The sequence below is a fragment of the Eptatretus burgeri genome, chromosome 5 (assembly GCF_056783735.1).
Source record: "Eptatretus burgeri isolate ZD-2024b chromosome 5, Ebu_testis_v1, whole genome shotgun sequence".
NCBI lineage: Eukaryota > Metazoa > Chordata > Myxini > Myxiniformes > Myxinidae > Eptatretus > Eptatretus burgeri.
In genome coordinates, this window is record NC_140965.1 from 39,308,635 (window position 1) to 39,335,971 (window position 27,337).

Consider the following 27,337-nt stretch of genomic DNA (forward strand, 5'->3'; position numbering starts at 1 on the left):
CCACCCGAAGAACAACCCCCCGACAACAACCAACTCGAGCCAAGCAGAGGGTCCCCTTTCTTATTCCTCTTCGCCCCGCCTCGCTTCGCTTCGGCGTGACTCATGTACCCTTGTGTGCCGCCCCCCCGCAACCACGGGTGGGGGCTGTTTACCTTGCTGAATCTCGTGACGACCCGTCCCAACCGTCATTCCTGTTTCGCTGCTGAGTCAGCTGTTGAATCATGCGACGCTGTTTAATGTTGAATCACGGGACAGGAGGGTTCTTCTTTGTTGTTCTGACCTAACTATTAAAATAAATCACAGTGCAATTACATAGATTTACACAATGGAAGGGAGCTATCTATAGAACATGTACTTACCGAGATAACTGAGATAAAGGACCTGAATGATGAGTGCGATAATGGTTTCCAGATTTGCAAAAATACTAACACTTATTTTAATGTATATTTTATAATACTGCACCATTCCATACAAGGAAACGTTTAAAAAAAAAAAGCAAGAAAGGCTGCTTCAGGGTCAGTTTTTTGGGAGCCTGGAACATATCCCCAATTTCCCCATACATTTCATGATTCCTCCAACACGAGGTTATGCCAGAACGTATCCCTCGCGTTGGAGAAGTTTTACTACTGTATATGTATATTTCTACATATATATATATATATATATATATATATATATATATATATATATATATATATATATATATATATATATATATAATTGTATTTCACGTTGACAATGAAATAAAAATAAACCAATGTCACCCGCAGGGTGACCCGTATCTTGCCAAAAGGTGACCACGTGTGACTTCTTTAACTTCACACTGAGGTGAACAGAGCTGCTATCCACCAGGAGCGACTCCTTGAGGAATATCTGCCTACGAGAGATTCCGATGAGAATCGTTCTACAGAGTAACCATGAAAAATATGCGTTTGCCTCATAACGTCACCAATTGACGTCATAATGTCTCAAGCTTGACATATCTAGAAAACACTCATCGAGGTGTTCAATTTGAGGTCCAACACGATATGGTTCCTAAAACTTGAAAATTTGACCTTGGGGTCAAATATGTTTGACCTCAGGCGCTAACCATGAAGGTCAAGGCCAATCGCCACCAAAAATTAATCAGCTGAGCGCCAGACCATGAACTATATTCCCATGAAGTTTGAAGACGATCCGATCAAAATTACTCAAAAAATAAGGGTTTCGTCGACTACCCTGATTTGCGACAAAGTGACCTTGACCTTTGACCTTGACCTTCAAAATTTTGTGCACTGAAAGGGACCTCTATAGGCCTCTGATATGCGAAGTTACAAAAATTTCCAATGATAACTGTGCTCTGCAGAATTTTTTATACGTGATTACAGACAAACAAACAAATAAACATACAAGCTGACTAACATATCTTGCAAAAACTTCGTTTTGGCAAGATAATAAACATAATACAAGAAATACAGTGTAAATTTAACAAAGACACAAGTTTTACCTTTTTAATTTATTCCAAAACAGTGAGGTGGGTGAGGGTAAACATATTACAGCACATTCTAGTTCATACTGTTCTCTGCCATAAATAGAAAAGACAAGATTTTATTGGGATGGTTATGCTGCTATAGGGGGGAGGGTTGAGGTTTGAAATATGTAAATGTCGAACTTGTGATGGCTGTTGGATTGTCGGACACGCGACGAAGGCACCTGCTGCATTGCCACATATAAGAAAGAAAAATGGTCCTTAGCCACCTTGACCTGGAGAAGATCTTCCCTGCTTCGACAGAAACGTATGAGATGGCATCCTCTTCCAAAATAATCCCGTCTCTTTTCCATTAAAAACCTGCTCCAGCAATAAATCCCTTCGCCTGGATTCGTTCCATGTGCAATGGTTGAACTGGAGCCTTCGGCCCCAGGTGCCTCGTGGAATCGTTTGTAAATCTGCAACGGTTTCTCCCGTACACCGGTCCCTCAATGGCATTTTTTCTGTTTGGTCCTAAATCCAAACATGATGCGCTTTTTCCATCCTTTCAATATGATGATCACAGGACTGGAATGAGCCTTTCATGCTTTGCTGTCAGGAACCCTTGTATGGATATTTGACTCGCATTTACATGAAGTTGATTCATTGATCCGGTAATGGTGGCCCACAGATGCCGCACTTTCACTTCTTGCCAACAAATCTACCAACTCTATTTCTTTGCACAATGTCATTACCTTTCTCTGCCTTTTGGCACGATTAATTTTGTCCATCATATTATGTTTGGACACCATGATTAACTGTTGTGTCTACTAGATCTTGTAGACCACGTATTGCAGTATCTCCATATGTCATTTCCTCTTCGGCATGCAGGAACAAAGCTACATTTAATAATGAATGGTGATCGGTCTGATTACTACAATTAATGGTGCACGAGAAACAAGAAAAGGTTCATAATGAGAGGTAATAGTAAATGCAGAGGCAAACAATGACTATCTCAGGTGAAAAACTGCGATTGGCCAAAATTAAATACCATGATTACGAAATTGGAACACAATTGGTAGAAACCTGCGATATTGGTACCTGAGATATTTGAATGTTTATTGGACAGCACGATATTTCAAAAAGTTTGGACGAGATATGACAAAACTAGGCGGATGAGTTGAGGAGGTGATAAGAACAAGCAAATTCGATTTTGGTTCAGGTGCGGATCCAGATCCAGCCCATCATTGGGATACAAAATGTAAACCATTCAGTTTGGAGGTATACGCTCCCCTGAGTGCCATTCTAGTTCATGTTATTGCAGTGTGTAATTGCTTGCAATTTTTGCAAAAGAAGACGTGTGAGGTTAAGAAAACAAAAAAAGAACCGCGTTATAAATTAGTTTGAGGTAAATTTGTCCATTTTATGTGCACATAAAAAGGCAGGGATGTTTCAAGGAGAAAATAACACAGAAGAAAAAGAAACAGGAGGGTATGCGAGTGTGGATGAAAAGGCAAATTAAATGAGGGTGAGAGTACAGTAATACCTCGCTTAACGCTGCCCCGGAGATTGCTGATTCGTAGCCGAGCTCTATGTCCTGGAGAAATTTTTTACTGAAAATAAATAAATGAGGAAAATCAATAACACACAGCACTTGCTCGCCAAGTAAACGCACCCACCACCATTGTTTGTATTGTATGCATAGTGCACACTGTGAGCCAATCAGTGCTGTTTACTCTGCCTTCGTTTTGCTGCAAGACATGCCTCCTCCCTCCTCATCTCCCAACGCTGCCATGTAGGAGTGGGAGCAGAGTAGGAGTGACGGCAATTATTATTTTTATTGGTGTTTGGACATATTTTATAATTTTCTTCATACTTATGTGATAAAAAAAATACATGTATTTAAATAAAAAAAGAAGTTTACCATCTGTATTATTATTAGAGATATTATTGATACCCTTATGAAGCCCTCATATGCCGCTAATGTTGAAGAAGTAACACTGTCGGGAAAGCATCTCCATATAAACAATGACTTAATGACTCCTTTCAGTGCATTTTTTTTTTTGCGTGCTCTTCCAGGAACGCATTCTGAGCGTTAAGCGGGATATTATTGTAGATGCAAGGAAGAAATATAAAGATAAAGTACAAGTGGAGCACATGGCTGGAAAAGGAGGATTGGATGGTGTATGGATGTCTTCAAAATTCTACTGTCCCCCTTTATGTCTCCATGATTGTTATTAACAGCCCTTGTATGCTGGTTTGCTCCTCCTTTGCAATGTCGGTTGGAATTGCCATGTCCGTGTTGAGTTTAGTCACGTGTTCCGCAAGCATGTATTGTCTAATGGAGTGAAATTTCCCCACTCACTTCTTCATTCTCCAAGCATTATTTTAGAGTCCTGCAGGAGATGGTTCATTGTTGCATTGTGAGCAGATTATTACCTTCGCATTCTGCGAAAGGTTATGTATTGGTCGCTGTGTATTTATTTATTTATTTATTTATTTGTGAATGTGTGTGTGTGTGTGTGTGTGTGTGTGTGTGTGTGTGTGTGTGTGTGTGTGTGTGTGTGTGTGTGTGTGTGTGTGTGTGTGTGTGTGTGTGTGTGTGTGTGTGTGTGTGTGTGTGTGTGTGTGTGTGTGTGTGTGTGTGTGTGTGTGTTTGTTTTTCGCATAACTCAGAAAGTATTAAACCAAATCGCTTGAAATTTGGTGGGATGATGGGTTATTATCCAAGGAACATTTGATTAGATTTTGGGAGCGATCGGTTCAAAGGTCAAGGTCAAGGTCACAGAAAAGTCAAATTCGTATTTTTAGCATAGCGCGGTCAATTTTGATCTAATTGGCATGCAACCAATGCCAAAATGTTCAGAATTCATTGCCCAATCTTGTGATGGGCGACATGACACAATTACGTCATTACCCTTGTTAGCGGTTGGGGGTCAAAGGTCAGTGGGGTCACGACCTTTCAAAATATGCGGTTTTTGTCATAACACAGTCAAATCAAAACCGATTTGCATGAAACCAACACCAAAATGTTCACTGTTCTGTTCCCCCCACTCTCATGCCAAGAACAAAAAGTAGCGGAGGCGAAGGTATGCGCTCTACCGAGTGCCCATTCTAGTTACTGCACTATCTTAATATGGTGTCAAACCTGGTCAGAAATTTTAAATTTACACATTTTCTGAACGTTTCCTCTTTCTCGAGAGATAATAGCTGCTTTTAACTCTTTGTCACGTTTGGAGAAATTGTTTGAGCGACACAACTGTCCACTTGCATTTTGTGGCGCCTGTGCTACCTTATCACCATCACCATCTTCAAAGTTTTTTGGGGTTTTTTTTGTTCATTTTGAATGTAAAACAACAACAACAACAAAAAAGCTTTCCCCTCTTTAGTGTCATCACCTATGCTATGTCTGAAATATTGTATGTCTGTTTAAGAAAATCATGCTTGCTGCCAATTGAATATCTTCCTTGTTGAAGCATTTTTATGGTCACCACAGGGAGGAGGTGAGCCTGAAGTGGTTGATGGGGACAAGGGTGACAAGAATGGGGCCATTAAGCCTGGGGTTTTTGAAGAAGACAAGGCTGGGGGCCTCAAGACAGATGGAGAAGCGGAGGTTGTTGGAAAAGCTAATGGACTGGCTCTACAAAATGGAGTGGAACTTGATGTTGGCAAAGACTTTGGGTAAGCTGCTCTTGGAATCCTGGAACATAGAATTATTTTGACCATAGGGGCCAGGAGTTGAAGTGTTGAGACTTCTGCAGCTAACCTCTTTTAATTGTCTGAGTTCCCTGCATTTCTTTTCTTGTTAAGCTTCTTTTCAGAGATGGTTTATACTCTTACTTTGACAGAGTCTGTGCTCTTACAGTATTGGTCACTCTAACCCAATTGTATTGGGAATCACAAAATTTTATAATAGTGTATTTGAACACTCCATTGTACAACCCTGGTCGTTCATGTTATTTGCCTGGCTTCTCTTCTCTTTTAGTCGTACACATGGAGTTTGTCAGTCTCCCGCTGCTGAGGTCTCAGACCGCATGGTACCCCCCGGGCAGCCTGGGGTGGACCCCCTGGTTGCCAGTGCTGGCATGATGGTTGGGGTGGGAAAATCTACTGAAGAGTTTGGCAGTGGAGGAATGGAGCCACAATCGGTGACCATGGATGCGTCGGGGATGATGGATCCGATGGGGTTAGACCCTCTACAATTTGTCTATCCTGGGGCACAAGTCCCCATGGATCCTGGAACTCCAAACACTGTGGGTCTTTTTGACTATTCTGCTCATCAGCAGCAGGTAAAACATCCCACTTCTGTATTGTTGCTTACATTCAACATTTTGTGTCTCAAGAACAGGAGCTTTGTCAACATTCCTTCCTCAATCCTTTGCGTCATTTTTATTTTGCATCACTAATAATGTTTGAATAATATTTGCAAAGCATAAGGAAAGCACTAGTCCAGCTTCAAGGCCCACTAGGATTGGGCTAAAAGCTTTTTGAATCTCGATGATCATCTGACTTGATGTGTCCAAGCTGTTGTTATTTTTAAGTTTATAAATACAATGTTGTATATGACTACAAAATGGTGGCATCAGACTATATGGCACAACAGTTAGAGTGTCCACTTTGAATCTGGGAGCTCGGTGGTTCGATTCTGACCCCGAGTCGTTCCAAAGTTCCAAAATATGCTCCCTCATTTGGCGCTCAGCATTTGGAGAATATTAGACTGACAAGTCTGGAGACAGCGATGGTTCAAGAGGGGACGCCACAGGCAAACTGGCGGGAATCGGGAAAAACGTAAATGATGCAAGTTGTAGGACTCTAAGAGCACTACTTACATACCAACTTTCATTTGAAACAATTGAAAACCCTAGGAGCTCGATGCCCAATTTATTGATTTTTTTTTGACATTTTCTAAGTTCGTGACCTTGTGACCTTGACCATGGGACGAAAATGAAAAATCGAGCTCAATGGGGCTATGCAGGTGCCATTGGGTGAACCAAATACCGAAATCCCTGCCAGATTCGACAAACCCCCTCGGAGAAGATGTAACTTGAAACCGGCTACCCCCTAAAAACACATGTTTTTTGGGCGTGGCTCCGCCCATAATGGGCGCAGCACGCCCATTCTCCGGAAAACGCAACGAGATCATAATACAAACCTCGTACCCTAATTTTAACAAGTTCGGATCAAAACCCACGGAGCTATGCTCGGAACAGACAGACAGACAGACACCCATAACGAATATAGTGGTCACTTGCTCGTGAACCAATAAACTCCCTTGGTTGGCATTCATGTAAAACATGCTTGTAGTACATTCTCAAAATCATTAATCATACAAGGGTTTTTAAGGTTTTGACTGATGCACGACACGTTGGAATGTAATGAGAATTTCACCTCAAAATCACCTGACGAAATTGGGATGATCCCCATTTACCTCGTTATTGCAGCTTTGCAAAGACGAATCTGAGGCAGGAAGAGGTGGTCTTTAAATTCACATTTCCACATCAAAGATTTGCTTCAAAAATCCAGACTACGATTATTCTTTTAAAATACACACATATGTTTGGTTGGCTGTCTGGTATTAAATACTACATTACAGTAATCGATGAACCATGTTAAGCATTGTAGTAAAGTTGATTCTTTGTTAACTGGCAGATGTATAACCTTCTCAGTTTGATTCATGGTGTACTCTGGCCACACTTTCCTGGACCACCAAAAATGGAGATGAGAATGGAGGGGGAGGGATGTAATGGGGAGGGGGGAGGAGGGATGTGGGGGGAGAGGAGGGATGTGGGGGAGGGGGGGTTGTGAGGAAGAGGAGGATGAGGTTGGGGTGGGACAGGTAAAAAATGCTGCCATATTTGTGGATGGAAGTTATATTTAAATTGAGGAAGTTTCATGTTTTATATGACAAAAGTTACTTAGGCTGTATACATTGTGATTATCTACATTTTCTTTGCTGTTTTATGGTATGGGTGGGGCCTGGAAGGGTGCTGTTTGGCAAATGATTGCCATGAAACATTAGTGCGCCTTCATTTTCAGAAAGTGCTGCAGTGGTTCCTCTGAGCTTTTGTGATGACGCAATAAGAACAATTCCTGCATGGCCATTTGATGCACTCACGAGTAGACATCAGTACAGAGGGGATTTGGGGAAAAGCCCGTGTAAATGCGATGGGCCATGGCCCTCTCCCAGTAGGTCACCAATAAACTTCCTCTCCCAGTAGGTCACCAATAAACTTCCTCTCCCAGTAGGTCACCAATAAACTTCTTAAAAGGCATCCTGTTTCATTACCAAGGTGCACTTTTTTTTATTCCATTACAGCAATAAAAATGTTTATTGGGAAGACACATGTATTGGAAGGCATTGTGGGATAACATTGTCGTGTGTGTGTGTGTGTGTGTGTGTGTGTGTGTGTGTGTGTGTGTGTGTGTGTGTGTGTGTGTGTGTGTGTGTGTGTGTGTGTGTGTGTGTGTGTGTGTGTGTGTGTGTGTGTGTGTGTGTGTGTGTGTGTGTGTGTGTGTGTGTGTGTTGTGCTTCCCTCGCCGGAGGTATTATGTTTTCATGTTGTGCATCTGTCCGTTATTGTTACCTCCACCACCTAAGGTGAAGGAGGTTATGTTTTCACCCCTCTCTGTCTGTCTGTTTGTTTGACTGTCTGTGTGCAGGATATCTCAAAAAGTTGTGGACAGATCCGGATGAAATTTAGTGGGCTGGTTCGGTGTGTGACAAGGCCGAAATGATTAGATTTTGGTGAATATCCGGATCCGGATCAGACTACTAGAATTTTTAAAGTGATTCTTCACCATTGAGAGATGGGGCCAAAAACGATATATAGCACAGTATCTCAAAAATTTTTGGATGGATTCGGACGAAACTTGGTGGACAGGTTGGGTGTGTGACAAGAAAGAAAGAATTCAGTTTTGGTGAAGATCTGAATCCAGATCTGAGAATCTTTTAAACCGATTCTTCACCATTGAGAGATCGGGCCAAAAACGATATGTAGAATGATATTTCAAAAATATAATGGGCCCAATATGTTCTCGTGGGTCAGGCACTGCGTGGGAAAGGTATGCGCTCTGCCGAGTGCCTTTCTAGTTAACCTCCGCCATCGAAGATCGGAGGTTACTGTTTTCACCCCTTTCTGTTTGTCTGTTTGTTTGTTTGTTTGTTTGTTTGTTTGTTTGTGAACAGTATTACGGAAAAACTCGACGGATTTCGACGAAACTTGATTAGGTATGGTCCAATGATCATGCCATTAGATTTTGGACTTGGGACAAAATCCATTATGGCGGCCATTTTGAAAAAATATTTGAATTTTTTTTTTTTGCATTTCTACATGTTTTAAGTGATTTTCACCCCCCCCCCAAAAAAAAATTGTTTGAGAAAAAAATTGCAACATTTTTTTCAACAAAATTTCGATTTTTTTTTTTTGCATTTCTACATGTTATAAGTGATTTCCAACAAAAACATGCCAAAATTATAATTGCGGCTGATTTTGGAACTTCAGGTGGATATACCCACGTAAAATCAATTTCTGTCTCAAGGAATCGAGTTATGACAAATGAATTGAGTATGTAAAAGTTAAAAGTAAAAGGGAAAGTTGCAAACTATAACTGTGAGCACTGTTGACATCAAATTGAATGAATAGGATATCAGGTTCACTTGAGTGACCTAGCAGTATTGGCGACGGAGGTTTTGCACTCAACCGAGTGCACCCCCTCTCGTTGACCTCCGCCATCGAAGATGGATGGAGGTTACTGTTTTCACCCCTGTCTGTTTGTTATCTTGCCAAAACAAAGTTTTTGCAAGATATGTTTGTCAGCTTGTATGTTTTTTTTTTGTTTGTTTTTTTTTGTCTGTAATCACGTATAAAAAATTCTGCAGAGCACAGTTATCATTGGAAATTTTTGTAACTTCGCATATCAGAGGCCTATAGAGGTCCCTTTCAGCACACAAAATTTTGAAGGTCAAGGTCAAAGGTCAAGGTCACTTTGTCGCAAATCAGGGGAGTCGACGAAACCCTTATTTTTTGAGTAATTTTGATCGGATCATCTCCAAACTTTATGGGAATATAGTTCATGGTCTGGCGCTCAGCTGATTCGTTTTTGGTGGCGATTGGCCTTGACCTTCATGGTTAGCGCCTGAGGTCAAACATATTTGACCCCAAGGTCAAATTTTCAAGTTTTAGGAACCATATCGTGTAGTACCTCAAATTGAACAACTCGATGAGTGCTTTCTCGTTTGTTTGTTTGTTTGTTTGTTTGTGAACAGTATTACGGAAAAACTCCTTGACGGATTTCGACGAAACTTAGTGGGGGGGGGGTTAGGTCTGGTCCAAGGATCATGCCATTAGATTTTGGACTTGGTCCAAAATCCAATATGGCCGCTATGGCGGCCAATTTGAAAAAATATTTGAATTTTTTTATTTTGCATTTCTACATGTTTTAAGTAATTTCCACCCCCCCCCAAAAAAAAATTGTTAGAGAAAAAAAAATTTTGCAACTTTTTTTTCAACCAAATTTCGATTTCTTTTTTTTTGCATTTCTACATGTTATAAGTGATTTCCAACAAAAAAAAACATGCCAAAATTATAATTGCGGCTGATTTTGGAACTTCAGGTGGATATACCCATGTAAAATCAATTTCTGTCTCAAGGAATCTAGTTATGACGAATGAATTGAGTATGTAAAAGTTAAAAGTAAGAGGGAAAGTTGCAAACTATAACTCTGTGAGCACTGTTGACGTCAAATTGAATGAATAGAATATCAGGTTCACTTGAGTGACCTCGCAGTATTGGCGGCGGAGGTTTTGCACTCTACCGAGTGCTTCCCCTCTAGTTGTGTTTGTTTTGTTCTGCACATGAGGAGACAAGGTTTTGCAATCATTTCTGTCTGTGTCTATCTGTCCATAACATCACATTTTTTTGGAATCAAAGTTTTAACAAACCTTTATTATGAGAATATGGAGAAGACGAATTAATAATTGGGTCAAAATGTCAAAGAGCAAAGTCGCAGTGAGTCGGAATAGGCCTTTATTCACTGCCTGGCACTACCTTGAGCGAGATGGCTGGGGTTTTTATGGGCTTCCATGTTTCTTTATTTATTTATCATTGAACTTACGTGTGTGTGTCCAGGCCCTAACCTTTTTACCGTTTGAGCTTTTGGCATCAAATTTTCAACAAACTTTTAATTATGAGAAGAAAGAGAACATGAATTAATAATATTTAAAATATGTATATTTTAGCTGTTTATTTAGTTTGAGTGGAGTTTGAGTACAAAGTGAACATGAACAGGCTTTGGAATTTTGAGACGCTCTCTAATTTTGTTTTTGTTAGCACAAAATGTATTTCAATCAAACTTGGCTGGAGGGATTTCAACCAAATGTGGCACAAGCAAGAACTGTAATTCAAGAATGAACTGAATCAACATTGGAGTTGAACACTTCAAGGTCAGACCCCCTAAGCTTGAAGCAAAAAGGAGCAGGGTACTCGTTTGATAAAAATGGGTACATTCTGCACAAAAGTGGCACAATATGATCAGTTCATCTTTTCATCATAGTACGTACTTCCACCAATTTTGATTCAAATCCCTTCAGCCATTATCGAGTTATTGAGGTAATGAAAACTTATCATGGGCAGACGCACGGCCGTCGTGTCACGGACGCACGGCCGTCGTGTCACGGCCGTCGCGTCGCGCCACGGACGCACGGCCGCATGGCTTTCAAGTCAATGCTATTATGCAACCCACGCTCTTTGAATTATGTGCTGCATCATCAAGATGGCGCTGTATAGCGCTGCCTCCTGTCTCCTTCATCGATTGTGAGTCATTGCACTCTGATTGGTGACGAATCAATCCTACATGGTTTCATTGGTGTGAAGACCGCTGCACCCCTCTTTCCGCTACATTGAACGTGTTGCAATGGATTAAAGTGACTGTAAATTTTAAAACTCTGATACGTGATGTATCTATTTGAATCATGATGTAATTTATTTGTTTACTTAGTTTTAATGTCATTTTTTGCTATGTTGTGTTATTTTTCTATTTCTATGTTTTATTTGGAAAATTAATTTTTGTAAAGCTTCCTTCCCTTAGCTCGGCCAATGGCCGCGATGGAAGTTTATTTGAAATAAACCTTTCTTCATTCATTCATTCCTTACCGTATACTGACTGCTAAGCCTAACAGTGATTACTGCAAATAGCATGATGTAATTTTTGAACGATCCCTTTTTTGTTTCGCTCTTTCTGAAGTAATTATTAACCTCCGCCATCGAAGATGGACGGAGGTGACTGTTTTCACCCCTGTCTGTTGGATTCGCCATATATGAGATATCCCTTATTGTCGGGTTTTCCGGCTGTCTGTCTGTGTGTGTATGTGTGTCTGTAACGCGAGGCTCCACAGCACGAACCAGCGAACCGATTTCGATGAAACTTTGCCAAAAGGTGGAATATACACTGGGAATGTGCGTGTTTGAATTTCGTTGCCGAGTAACCACCCATTGCTGTTCAGCGGCCGAAAAACCGCGTACAGTATTTTCAATACTTGTCCTTCAGTTTTGAATGTAGAGAAACGAGACTTCGGAATTAAACACTTCAAGATATTTAGAAAATTTTACTCGAGCCGATTTTTGATTGAGGTTTTATTTTTCAAATGGTAGTCCTTCAAAAATCGGGTGTCTATTTGCCGTCATTTAAGGTGTGTATACAGTGTTTGTGAGGAACTACACCATCGTTCCACCTTCGATCTCTCCTCGATCCAAACATTATTGACCAAAGTGAAAAGGATCCAAAATAAATGGAATCACCGGCATTTCTGTCTTTGTGGATTTCTAATAATATGTTTATTTATTTACCGAAAACGATTCCCCACCCACACACCACCTCCAATTATTTATTTACCGAAAACGATTCCACGACGCACACTCCGCCTCCAATTATTTATTTGTTTTCCGTAAACGATTCCACGATCCACACACCACCTCCAATTATTTATTTATTTACCGAAAACGATTCCACGACCCACACACCACTTTCAATTCTTTTTTATTTAAAGTGGGAGTGGCGTAGGAAAGTAGGTGTGGCTTATGAAAATATTGTGTGGCTCAGAAGGTGTGGCCAAACAGGAGCATTGAGAGAAGTTTATCAGGTTGTGTGTGTGTGTGTGTGTGTGTGTGTGTGTGTGTGTGTGTGTGTGTGTGTGTGTGTGTGTGTGTGTGTGTGTGTGTGTGTGTGTGTGTGTGTGTGTGTGTCTGCAACGCGAGGCTCCACAGCACAAACCAGCAAACCGATTATCAAAAATAGGGTGTCTATTTACCGTCATTTTTTATGAGGAGTGCCAGTTGGCAAAATACGCAATAGGAAAAATATTGCCAGGCAGAGGAACAATTTTATGTGAACCAATACATCTTGGCAATGAATCTTCGTCGGTGGATCGGTCAGAATGAAAAGCATCGTATCCAGCGCTTCGATCCTTGCGTATCCTTCGTCGCCTACCGGCTTGTTTGTTTGTTTGTGAACAGTATTACGGAAAAACTCCTGGACGGATTTTGATGAAACTTGGTGGGGGGATTAGGTATGGTCCAAGGATCATGCCATTAGATTCTGGACATGGTCCAAAGTCCAAATGGCTGCAATGGTGGCCATTTTGAAAAAAATTTGAATTTTTGTTTTTGCATTTCTACATGTTTTAAGTGATTTCCAACCAAAAATAAATAAATTTGTTGGAGAAAAAAAAATTTGCAACTTTTTTTTCAAAAAAATTTCAATTTTATTTGAAAAATATTTGAATATTTTTTTTGCATTTCTACATGTTTTAAGTGATTTCCAACCCCCCAAAAAAAATTGAGAGAAAAAAACCCAGAAATTTTGCATCTTTTCTTTCAAAAAAATTTCGATTTTTTTTTTTTTTGGACATTTCTACATGCGCGTCGATCTAGTTTCGTTAATTAACCTCCGCCATCGAAGATCGGAGGTTACTGTTTTCACCCCTTTCTGTTTGTTTGTTTGTTTGTGAACAGTATTACGGAAAAACTCGACGGATTTCGACGAAACTTGGTGGGGGGGGGTTAGGTATGGTCCAAGGATCATGCCATTAGATTTTGGACTTGCCCCCCCAAAAAAAATTGTTGGAGAATTTTTTTTGCATTTCTACATGTTTTAAGTGATTTCCAACCCCCCCAAAAAAAAAATTGTTAGAGAAAAAAAAATTTTGCAACTTTTTTTTTCAACAAAATTTTGATTTCTTTTTTTTTGCATTTCTACATGTTATAAGTCATTTCCAACCCCCCCCCCCCCCAAAAAAAAATGTTGGAGAAAAGAACTATAACTCTGTCAGCACTGTTGACATCATATTTAATGAATAAGATATAAGGTTCACTTGACTGACCCAGCAGTATTGGCGGCGGAGGTTTTGCACCCTTCCGAGTGCTCCCCCTCTAGTTATTCATGGATTCACTTCATATTTTGATCTGATATTCATGGACGCATGGAGAACGGTTTTGGTTTGGATGACGAAGGCTATTACTTTGGGTTTTGGTCAGGATCCGAATCTGAAATGCTGAGAAATTGTGGAATTTTTGGTGAAACAAGTTCACGCCGCTTTGGGGGGGGGGGGGCGGAGCCTGGATAATGCATTCACAGCTCTTTGGATTGACGGTGAAGGGAGGGGTGGACTTGGCTTCATGTTGAATGTTGTATATCGCATTAATGATGCTTTCCAAAGAGAATGGTGAATACTTTTGCAACAAAATAACGCTGAATACTGAGGGTGACTTTTCGCACATGGAACGGAAGTAATTGTTATCCTTTGCATCAAGAGGTATTTTAAGAGGTGCAGAGCACTCTACCCCCTCTGGTATATTTAGGTTAGGTGTCTGTAGGTTGTCCTTTGAAAATCCTTTTTCAAATTACGAGTCGAGTTGTAAGCATCCAATGTTATCTCTCTGTCTCTGTCTGTCGTTGTCTTTGTCTCTCTATCCCTTTATTTTTTTTTCATTTGACCTTTATAACATACATCTACATACAAGCTGAGATTCCAGTTCTTTGCCTGGGTAAACTTTATTTTAAACTTGCAAATACAACCCATTGCTTTGCTGACGGGAATATTAAGGAGGGGTGGTGGGGGGGGTGGAGTAAGAAGGAAGAGAGGGAGAGCGGCGAGGAGAGGAGAGGTGGGGGAGCGAGGACGTGTGTGGAAAGGGAAGGCATCGTCAAGGGAGGGTCTGTCCAGACATACCTGCTGTGTGGAGAGAGAGAGACAGAGACAGAGACAGAGAGAGAGACATAGACATAGATGTGGGAAGATGCTGCACATGAGCAGCTGAAGCGAGGATGGGACACACATGCACAGACACACACCTAGTGGGGGTTTGTGAGTTCGCAGAGAATATGATCTGCATTTGAACAATACACACAGATGCACACACACACAATCGTCGTGACAGGTGGAAAAAAATTTGGCGCTGTAATTGAGAATCAAAATAAAGACCAATTACTGCACCTTTGTCCCAAAATATAAACACAAAAAACACAGATAACTTATGTACTGGTAAGTACTGAGGAAAGTTATTTTATTTTAAGTTATAACCTTAACTTGTAAGTAATTGACTGATTTCCCAACTTCCCAGATCATCAGCTGGGCACCGTTTTTCATCGAGGTTTCAATCCTCTCAGCCCAGAACCTCTTAAAACAGCGGCTCCACAATCCCGGTCGCAGGTCCACATCAGTAGATTACTCAACATCAATGGACCCACAACCTCAACATTACGTCCAGACAGAAAACACGTTAATACAGCAAATGGTTCGGAAATCGTGTGTTATCAAATGTATTTTGCTTTGAAACTCACAAAGAAAAACTATGTAGCCTTTGTAAAGCACACAGCGTCATATAAATAACCAATTGCTTTAGAAACAATCACGATGATGTAGGAAAACGTGATCGCTCATACGTTGCTGAGGTGAAAAGTTCAAACCTCCAAGATATGGGATGAAACTTTGCCACCATTGTGCCCATAACCAAGCATGGAGGCATACACATACTGTACTCCCGCGGAGAGTCCCCAAATTACAGATCCAAATATACCCACATATATACCTCTACCTCGTAGCAACTGTCGACTGTACATCCCGATCGGGAAACAAATTGTACCGCCATCAACTGTAGGGCGCTCGGCAAGCGGCTTTCGTACTCGAGCAAGCACTCCAATTATTTGGTTAGCAAGGGATAGTTTTTTTCCGAATGTCCAAACTATGCTTGGACAAATTGACAAATCTGAATTGGACAAATGAACACTTTTTGTTAGCAGTCGGAATTGTTGCCAAGTTCATTTCTGGAGCTTAATTTTTGTAATTCGGCCTAGTTTAACAGATTTTCAAGGTTATAGTATGTATGGAAATGAAATAAAGCCACGAACGCTGCCCTCTCCAGGCATTTATAAGTATTGCAATGTACCCAGCGAATTGTAGCTATTATGATCAGGCATTCGATAATATGAGTGAGGAAAGTGGTGGGGGGGGGGAACTATCATTAAGAAATTGTTGCGGCTTGTTCCAAGTCAAGGCATGGTTGAGGAGGCCAAAAAACAAAGCTTCAAACTCCAGCGAGGTAACCCAGGATATTCTTTCAGACCCCATAAAGAGTGAGGTGGCCAAGGATGTGCTTGAAATGGATATAATTAAATAAGGCTGTTGATTATCTTCAAAAGGGGTGTTTTAATTAACCGAAACACCCAATTTTCACTCATGTACTTCCTTGGAGTTTCCCGAGTCTGCATATAAAGTTACAAGCTGTTATCGGTTTCATGGTTTTGGAATTATGGAGGAGGCACTGACACTGACGCGCACACTCTCTGACGTGCACACACACTCGGCCCACCCTCGATGGGCAATGTGCTGCGGCAGAAATAATACAAATAATTACACCAATGAGAAATCCGAAAAAAAAAATCAAAAATAAAGGGAACATTTTGGAAAGTATTTCGTGGAAAACCCAAGTCGGTACCCCCTGAGTATTCCCTGAAAATGATGTCGATTGACCAAAGGGTCTCAGAGTAGTGACTGGACATGCAGATATACATACAGATGCTGTTCTGTTATTTCTATTAGATATAATAGGATGGTCAAAACATGGTGAAGAGTAATAAAATTGTTTTTGTTGTGCATCACAATGACTGAACTGTGAACTAAGGATAAAGTACAACTGACCATCTCATTGAAGAACTTCCTGGTAAGCAATATTGTGTTTTCTTTTCATGACAATGTATAAAAATAGCACCGCAAAGCGGGCGAAACCCCTCAGCCCCTTGACGCAAACCAATTTCAAGATGGTAGCCATATTGAAAATCTCAGCACGCCCATTTTCGAAAGGAACCTTCCTCTACTCAACCCCAACACACCAGGCAAAAATGGATTTAATCGGACAAGGCGTTCTCCTCGAAATTGACGGAAACCAATTTCAATATGGCTGCCGTGGCGGCCACAGTGAAAATCGCAGCATGCCCATTTTGGAAAGGAACCTTCCTCTACTCAACCCCAACATACCCTGCAAAAATGGATTTAATCGGACAAGGCATACTCCTCGAAATCGATGGAAACCAATTTCAAGATGGCTGCCATGGAGGCCACATTGAAAATCACAGCACGCCCATTTCAAAAATGCATTTAATCGGACAAGCCAAGCCGTTCTCGAAATCGACGAAAACCAATTACAAGACGACTGCTGTGGTGGCCACACTGAAAATCGCAGCGCGCCCATTTTCGAAAGGAACCTTCCTCGACTCAACCCCCAACACACCCAGCAAAAATGGATTTAATCTGACAAGGCGTTCTCCTCGAAATCGACGGAAACCAGTTTCAAGATGGCTGCTATGGAGGCCACATTGAAAATCGCAGCGCGCCCATTTTCAAAAGGAACCTTCCTCTACTCTAGCCCCAACATACCCTGCAAAAATGGATTTAATCGGACAAGGCGTTCTCTTCGAAATTGACGGAAACCAAAAGTTGACAGACGGACGGACGGGCGCCCGGACAAAGCCTGTGACGACAATACCCCTTTTTTCAGCCCAATTCGGGCTGAGGGGTAAAAAGTCCTTTGCAGCTTCGACTCCATTTGATGCTATGTAAAGTCCATGTCAGTGGCACAATTAAAAAGTGGTGTGATAGCGCCACAGCAATTTGCATGACATTCGCATAACTGAAGTTGCAAGTGTGAATTTCTGTCATTTCTTTCGATATTTCCCCCTGGTACATGCTTGGGAGCCTCATTGGTATGCATTTCTGTCTGCGCTGTCGCTGATGATTCACCAGCAAGCGATGAAACCGGTCCGACATCTGAGGGGCTGTGTAGCATTGGGATTCTCATGTACAGTGTGGACAAGGGAGAACAAGTATTTGATACACTGCCGATTTTGCAGGTTTTCCCACTTACAAAGCACGTAGAGGTCTGTAATTTTTATCACAGGTACATTTCAACTGTGAAAGACGGAATCTAAAACAAAAATCCTGAAAATCACATTGTATGATTTTTAAAAATAATTAATTTGCATTTTATTGCATGAAATAAGTATTTGATACATCAGAAATACAGAACTTAATATTTGGTACAGAAACCTTTGTTTGCAATTACAGAGATCAGACGTTTCCTGTAGTTACCGGGCGTAGTGGCGTGCGCCTGTAATCCGGCTACTCGGAGGCTTGGGTTGGAGGATCGCTTGAGGACGGGACTCTGCACTGGGCCGAGCTATGAGAGGGTGCAAGGCAGCCCCGAATCATGGCAAAACCCAATCCTTATCCCTGTGTCGTAAGAGGCGACCAGGGTTGCATCAGGAAGGGCATCCGGCATAAAACCTATGCCAAATCAGTATGCGGATCATAATGGATGATCTGCTGTGGCGACCCCGAAAGGGAACAGCCGAAAGACGAACAACAACAACAACAACAACAACAACAACAACAACAACAACAACAACAACAAGACGTTTCCTGTAGTTCTTAACCAGGTTTGCACAAACTGCAGCAGGGATTTTGGCCCACTCCTCCATACAGATCTTCTCCAGATCCTTCAGGTTTCGGGGCTGTCGCTGGGCAACACAGACTTTCAGCTCCCTCCAAAGATTTTCTATTGGGTTCAGGTCTGGAGACTGGCTTGGCCACTCCAGGAACTTGAGATGCTTCTTACGGAGCCACTCCTTAGTTGCCCTGGCTGTGTGTTTCGGGTCGTTGTCATGCTGGAAGACCCAGCCACGCCCCATCTTCAATGCTCTTGTTGAGGGAAGGATGTTGTTGGCCAAGATCTCACGATACATGGCCCCATCCATCCTCCCCTCACTACGGTGCAATCGTTCTGTCCCCTTTGCAGAAAAGCATCCCCAAAGAATGATGTTTCCACCTCCATGCTTCACGGTTGGGATGGTGTTCTTGGGGTTGTACTCATCCTTCTTCTTCCTCCAAACACGGCGAGTGGAGTTTAAACCAAAAAGCTCTATTTTGGTCTCATCAGACCACTTGACCTTCTCCTATTCCCCCTCTGGATCATCCAGATGGTCATTGGCAAACTTCAGAAGGGCCTGGACATGCGCTGGCTTGAGCAGAGGGACCTTGTGTGCACTGCAGGATTTTAATCCATGACGGCGTAGTGTGTTACTTGTGGTTTTCTTTGATACCGTGGTCCCAGCTCTCTTCAGGTCATTGACCAGGTCCTGTCGTGTAGTTCTGGGCTGATCCCTCGCCTTTCTCATGATCATTGAGGCTCCACGAGGTGAGATCTTTCATGGAGCCCCAGACCAAGGGAGATTGACTGTTATCTTGAACTTCTTCCATTTTCTAATAATTGCGCCAACAGTTGTTGCCTTCTCACCAAGCTGCTTGCCTATTGTCCTGTAGCCCATCCCAGCCTTGTGCAAGTCTACAATTTTGTCCCTGATGTCCTGAGACAGCTCTCTGGTCTTGCCCATTGTGGAGAGGTTGGAGTCTGATTGATTGAGTGTGGACAGCTGTCTTTTATGCAGATAACGAGTTCAAACAGGTGCAGTTAATACAGGTAATGAGTGGAGAATGGGAGTGCTTCTTAAAGACAAAACTAACAGGTCTGTGAGAGCCGGAATTCTTACTGGTTGGTAGGTGATCAAATACTTATTTCATGCAATAAAATGCAAATTAATTATTTAAAAATCATACAATGTGATTTTCAGGATTTTTGTTTTAGATTCCATCTTTCACAGTTGAAGTGTACCTATGATAAAAATTGCAGACCTCTACAGCTTTGTAAGTGGGAAAACCTGCAAAATTGGCATTGTATTAAATACTTGTTCTCCCCACTGTATGTACTATTTGTGAATGTCTTTACAGCTGTGGAGGAACTCTGGGAAGTGTTTGAAATAGCAAAGGGCTTTCCTTGGTAGTTTTTCTTGGTTGCTTTGTTCAATTTCTTCGGCTCGATGAGATGGGAGGAGTTTATTTATTTATTTATTTATATAATCCTAGCCCGCTGGGTTTAGTTGATTAGGTGAGAGCTGATTGGCTATTCCCTCCATTCCCAGGTGAGAGATGTGGATGGGTCTTTCTTTATCATTTACATATTGACTGCTTTCAACATTTGCATGTGGTACATGCTTGGGAACGTCGTTGATATGAATGAGTGTCAGTGCTGTCACTGACGATTCGCCACTAAGCGATGAAACAGGTCTGGCAGCTGAGGGGGTCTGTAGCATTGGGCTTCTCATGTATGCACTATTTGTGAATGTCTTTATACAGCTGTGGAGGAACAGTGGAATGGGTTTGAAACAGCGAAGGGCTTACTTTGGGAAGCCTTTCAAGGTTGCTTTATGCATCTTATTTGGCTAGAAGAGATTGGGAGGAGTTTATATAGAGTGCCTATAGAAAGTCTACTCCCTTTCAAAATTTTCACCTTTTGTTGTCTTATAGCCTGGAATAGAATTGCATAAATCAAACTTTTTCCACCTTTATTTACACATCGTAACCAATGACTTACAAGTGGAAAACAAATTATACAAATTTCAAAAAATTCATTAAAAATACAAAACTAGAATATCTTGGTTTGATAAGTGTCCACCCCCTTATAATAGCAATTGTAAATTGGCTCAAGTGTAACCAATGACCTTCAAAATCACACACTAAGTTAATTGCCCTCCACCTGTGTTAAATTGTAGTGACTGATTATTTCAGAATGAAATCAGCTGTTCCTGTAGGCTTCCTCTGCTGCGTAGTGCATTTCACAGCAAACACTCAACCATGAGCACAAAGGTGCTTTCAAAAGACTTCCGGGATAAAGTTATGGAAAGGCACAGATCAAGGGATGGGTATAAAATAAATTTCAAAGGCCTTGAATATCCTTTGGAGCACAGTCAAGAGATGATCATTAAGAAATGGAAGGCATATGGTACCATCAAGACCCTGCCTAGATCAGGCCGTCCCTCCTAACTGGGTGTCCAATTTAGGAGGAGACTGATCAGAGGCCATCAAGATGCCAATGGCAACTTTGAAAGAGCTGCCAGCTTTTATGGAAAAGACTGGTCACTTTGTACACGTGACAACAATATCCCAGACACTCCACAAGTCTGACTTGTATGGTAGGGTGGCAAGAAGGAAGCCATTACTCAAAAAAGCCCACTTTGAGTCACGTTTGAGGCATGCATAAAACCATTCCATAGATTCTGAAGCCATGTGGCAAAAAGTTGTCTGGTCTGACGAAACCAAGATGGAACTTTTTGGCCTAAATGCAAAAGGTTACGTTTGGTGCAAACCCATCACAGCACGTCACCCAAAGAACACCATCCCTACTGTGAAGCGTGGTGGTGGCCGCATCATGTTATGGGGAGGTTTCTCATCAGCAGGGACTGGGGCACTTGTCACGATAGAAGGGAAAATGGATGGAGATAAATACAGAAAAATCCGAGAGGAAAACCTGACCTCTGCAAGAAAGCTGAAATTAGGACGGATGTTCACCTTTCAGCATGACAACGACCCAAAGCGCACAGCCAAAGCTACACTGGATTGGGTAAGGAACAAAAATATTAATGTCCTTAAGTGGCCCAGTCAGAGACCCGACCTAAATCCAATCGAAAATCTGTGGCATGACTTGAAGATTGTTGTCCAATGACGTTCCCCACACAACATGACTGAACTTGAACAGTTTTATACAGAAGAATTGGCAAATATTACCCAATCAAGGTGTACAAAGTTGGTAGAGACCTATCCCAACAGACTCAATGCTGTAATTGCTGTCAAAGATGCTTCCACCAAGTATTTACTCAGGGGGTTGGACACTTATCCAACCAAGATACTCTAGTTTTGTATTTTTAATAAATTTTCTGAAATTTCTCGAATTTGTTTTTCACTTAGAAGTTGTGAGTTACGATGTGTGAATATAAGTAGAAAAAGTCTTTAATGCAATTTAATTCCAGGCTACAAGACACAAAAGGTGAAAATTTTGAAAGGGAGTGTAGACTTTCTATCGGCACTGTTTATGCATATCTGTTCTCTTAAAAATAACTTCAACGCAATAGGAGGCCACCAGGCCAATGAAAGCCTGCACTATGGTTGCCTACATACAATTGTTTGTTTGTACTCTGTCCTTTTAAATGCTGAGCATCAAGCAAGGAAGTGGCACGTACCTTTTTGATGTCTTTGGTTTGATGTCTTTTTGATGTCTTTTTGATGTCTTTGGCTGGGGTTTGAACCACCAACCTCCCAGACTCGGAGCAGACGTTCTAATCATAAATAGAACATCAGGTTGACGTCTAACGCAGGCAGACTTTTGTTTTCTTTTGGACATTTAGCTTTTAAATCTTTTGTACTTGAATATGGCTTTTTTGCCAAAAGTGTCCATGACCTCTGTTCTCTCCATCTCATGTTCCTGCCAATTCCCGCCTAGTTGTCAGCGAGCCAATCCCAGCAAACTTCACAGCAGCAGCAATACGCTTTGGCAGCTGCAGCAGCTGCTGCACAGCAACCGCAACTTGGTAAGCTTTCCTTCTTTTATACTCCAATTAATTTTGCCTCTGCTGATGAAGTCACTGGAGGCATTATGTTTTCGAGTTGTCCGTCCGTCCGTACATCCGTCTATGCTAGTTTTCTCTGCAACCGCTTATCCGATTGATACAATTTTTACCATAGGTGCGACGACTCATGTGGAATATTTTAATGATAATTATGATGTTATAGGTTACATGGTGTGGCTGCCATGTTTTGTGACTTGTGCATCTCCGAAAAACTTTGGACTTGTACATCTTCGAAACCGCTCCATGGAAAAAATTGAAACTTGGCACATGTGAAGTACTCCCCATGGGAAACAAGTGTATTTTAAAAAAAATGATGTCATAGGGGCTTCGTTGGGACGTCATAATTGCGTACGTCAAACGCTTCATCGATTAGGCATGAAAATTTTTGAAGTTCATTTCATCGAGAGCTAAATTGTATGTGGGGAAAAAATTGATGACTTTGTCGGTCACGTGGTTCAGCAACCATTTTGTTTTTAACATGAAAACCTTCAAATATCTTCTCCTCCGAAACAGCTGAACAGATTGAGGTGAAACTTAACAGGTATGATCGCCAATCCATGCGGACCACAAGGTTCACCTTTGCCATCGTAGGTCACACGGTTTGGCAACTATGATTTTTTTTAGCTCACGTGGAATGTAGTTCCGGGGTGCTTATGGGATGGTGCATCGTCTGTCAGTCCATCCGTCTGTTCATAAACACTTGCACCTTCTTCTCTGAAACTATACACACGGTTTTGATGAAACTTGGCCACAACCTTCATCATCTGTGATGTGATGTACCTAAGGTTGTTAACGGCATCAAAAAAACATCAGGCGTTCCCCCACCTCCCTCAAAATACGCATTTACTTTCTTCTCTGTGTTACGTGCTGCCTCCGTGCACTGATGTGAGTTCACAAATTACCCGAAGTGGAACGCAGCAGAAAGCTATCAACAGACCACAGTTATGTGTCCTGTCTATTGTTTATCAAGTGAAACCTGTGTATGACATGAAACAGAAGAATATTTCATATTAAATTTATTAATCCCTCCTATCTCCATTTCAAATGCAAATACCGTTTTACTAAGATTCCATCTCAATGATTTAAAAGAAACATTATGATTTTAAAACTCCCCACAGTTATGCATGCCATGTTTAATGTTTTTAAAACTCCCCCAATTACACACATGTTTCAATGCAGTTTGGGGTCTCACAACTCTTAGGTCGGCAACTTATCTCCGGTACACCCTTGAACTCCTTATCCCATGCATCTTAATGCAGCATTCCAGCAGGATACGGGTTGGTGTCAAAGTCGGTTCCTTTCACGTTCAAAGCGGGCTTTGTTGCTCCGGTTGGTGTGTGGGTGCGCACAAAGTGACATCCGACTGGCCAGCCATGATGCGAGTCCCCAGAGGGTGACTTCCGTACCTCCGAGGAAAGCAGGTGAATCCGTGTCTACGACTCGTAGTTAGGGATCACTGTGCCCAGCGATGACTTTGGAGGACGATGACCTTGGCCTTTTTGTCGATGTGCCCAGAGAGGGTTTGTCTGTTTGGTTGTCGGTTCTGTGACACCCACGGAATTGCGTTAGTTCCTCGTGAACTCACTGGCCTAAAGGAAGGATTGACCCGCATCCGCAAATATGTAATGGGCTTGACTCGGGACTGTGGTCAGTGTGCACACACTGTCATAGTGCACCATAGCCGTTGCAGCTCACCCCCTGCTGTTCACAGCTCACTTTCACAAAACGAACTTGGCCCCATACTGCCTCTCAAAGTGCCAAGCACTCCCCTGGAGCTGGCCTCTGGTTCACATCGCAGTTTCTCATCCTCTCAAATGTCTCACTGCTCACCTTGTATTGTATTGAACACAAGGTCAATCCGAAACCAGGTGACAAAAAGTCTGCATTCCCAGTCTACCCAGAGGCTTGACCATCGGTCTGGATCAGCATGTCCCACACCGATTCTTTCTCCCAGTTTGTTTCTCTTTCATGTAGAAATATTGTCATCAGTTATTGAGACATTTTAGCTTCAACAAAGCTGTCCTTAAAGTAATGCTGATATTCCAGCCCTCCAATGAGCTCCACATATGCTCTATGTATCAGTGCACTTTCACATGGTAACCACAATACTTGTTTAATTATTAGGGTACCCTGTCATTCTGACAGGGAACCCTATTGTTTTTCTTCTGTTTATTTCCTTATTTTTTATTCTTTATTATTAGGGTACCCTGTCATTCTGACAGGGAACCCTATTGTTTTTCTTCTGTTTATTTCCTTATTTTTTTTTTATTATTTCTTATTTATTCTTTTTCGCCGGCAATTTGCGGGTTCTTTCGCTTTAAAAATTATTTTCTCAGGAACGGTAAGTCCGATCAACGCGAAATTTTCACCATAGTATGTATCTTTTTTTGATAGCAAACTTAAGTGGTAATTGTGACGTCATAGGTCACGTGGTACGGGCGCCATCTTGAAAAAAACGATAAACTTTGGATGTCTGTATCTCTGAAACCTAGGGTAAAAATGTTTTCGCGTCATAAATTTGAATAAGCTCCTCATGGGGAACGGGTGATTTTCGTGAGGTCATCGGTCAAGAGGTGTGCCGGTCAAAATTCGTTAGGTACAACACTGCATAGGAAAAATCTGAAATTTCTTGAGGCTCATCTGCACAATAATTCACCGTAGAAAAAATATATGACGTCATAGGTCACTTGGTTTGGCAGCCATCTTGTTTTGGGATTTTTTTTTAAAAAAAATCTTCTTCTCCAGAACGGCTAAACAGATTGAGGCGAAACTTTTCACACACATTCCCGATGAGGTCCTTTATCAAGTTTGTTAATTTCTTATTGATCGGTCATACGGTTTGGCGGCCATCTTCAATTTACCCTAAACCTTCAAACATCTTCTCCAGAATGGCTCGTCAGATGAAGGGGAAACTTCACAACCGTATTGCTCACGAGTAGGGAATATAAGGTTGTTAATTTCTAATTGATAGGTCACATGGTTTGGCAGCCATGTTGGATTCATGAAAAATATTAAACAATGTTTTCTCTGGAATCACATAACCAATCGAAGCGAAAATTTGCAACCATCTTCCTCCATGATGTCTGCATTCATAGTAAAAATTATGACGTCACAAGTCACAGGGTTTGGCGGCCATCTTGGATAGAAAAACGCATCTTATCCGATTAACACGAAACTTCACACACGTATTCCACGACGGGATAGGAGGCAGGATGTAAACTTATGATGTCATAAGTCATATGGTTCGTCAGTCATCTTGGATTGAAAATTAATAAATTTTTAAAATCTTCTTCTCCAGAACGGCTAATCAGATTGAGGCGAAACTTTACACACACATTCCCCATGAGGTCCTTTATCAAGTTTGTTCATTTCTTATTGATCGGTCATACGGTTTGGCGGCCATCTTGAATTTACCTTCAACCTTCAAACATCTTCTTCTACAGAACGGCTCGTCAGATGAAGGGGAAACTTCACAAACGTATTGCCCACGAGTAGGGAATATACGTTTGTTAATTTCTAATTGATAGGTCACATGGTTTGGCAGCCATGTTGGATTCAAGAACAATATTAAATATTGTTTTCTCTGGAACCACTTATCCTATCGACGCAAAACTTTGCGACTATCATTTAAGTCACGTCGTATTAAAAGCGGAGGTCTGGGTACCCGGTCATTACTGCCAGCAGTTGTAAAGTGGCAGTTCTAGTTAGGATACCCTGTCATTCTGACAGGGAACCCTATTGTTTTTCTTCTGTTTATTTCCTTATTAGGGCTTCAAGCCAAATGGCTGAAGCCCTATTGAATTCGTTAGTATTATTAGGGCTTCAAGCATGGCTGAAGCTATTGAAATCGTTAGTATTATTATTATTAAAGGCGTTTTTATGTTCTACTGACCGATTTTGTGGCGGATCTGGAGGGAAAACTGTCGGATGAAATTGAACGAAACTTAAGAGGATAATTACTCACCACCTGAAGTTTATACTATGAAACATTTGATGACGTAGGTCACGTGGTATGGTGGCCATATTGGATTTTATCCAAAACCTAAAAACATCTTCTTCTCCAGAACGGATAACACGACAGCCTCAAACTTTTGCACACATTTGCATTGTTCCATGGTAATGTTAATTTGGTCGAAATCGTTACATAATTAATATGATTTAAAATGATGCCGATTCGCCTCATTAAATATGCAAAATATGCAAATGAGAGTTGAAAAAATTTAATGACAAATTTCGATAACACATAAACAGGGGACTCCCAATATATTTATACTATGTCTGTATTTGACCCCAGTGAGCCCCCAGTGCCCCCCAAAGTTGAAAATGACCCATTTTTGAAATGTCATAAAATGAAAACAACGCTTGGATTAAATTCAATGGAACTTATCCATTTAATATCTCTCCACCTGAAGTTTATACTTTGAAAATTTTGATGACGTAGGTCACGTGGTATGGCGGCCATATTGGATTTTCTCCAAAACCTAAAAACATATTCTTCTCCAGAAGGGATAACCCAACAGCCTCAAGCTTTTGCACACATGTCCGATATTCCATGGGAATGTTAAGTTGTTAATTTGCTCAAAATCGTTATTTAGTTAATTTGATTTTAAATGATGCCGATTCGCCTCATTAAATATGCAAAATATGCAAATGAGAGTTCAAAAAATTTAAGGACTGATTTAGATAGGACATAAACAGGGGAGTCCAAATATGTTTATAGCATGTCTGGACTTGACCCCAATGAGGCCCCAGAGACCCCCAAAGTTGAAAATCACCCATTTTTGAAATGTCGTTAAATGAAAACAATGCTTTGATGAAATTCAATAATACTTATCCATTTAATAACTCTCGAACTGAAGTTTATACTTTGAAAATTTTGATGAC

At 41.3% G+C, this 27,337-nt stretch overlaps 1 protein-coding gene across 3 annotated transcripts in view; it reads left to right on the forward strand.

The window, feature by feature from the left end:
- LOC147026277 (pumilio homolog 1-like) overlaps nt 1-27,337 on the forward strand; it is a 364,690-nt gene that overhangs the window by 219,599 nt on the left and 117,754 nt on the right. For all 3 annotated transcript variants that reach the window (XM_085881544.1, XM_085881546.1, XM_085881545.1), the window contains exons 6-8: nt 4,944-5,128; nt 5,433-5,736; nt 22,327-22,414. In XM_085881544.1, coding sequence (XP_085737670.1) covers nt 4,944-5,128; nt 5,433-5,736; nt 22,327-22,414 — 577 coding nt within the window. The remainder of the gene's footprint in view (nt 1-4,943; nt 5,129-5,432; nt 5,737-22,326; nt 22,415-27,337) is intronic.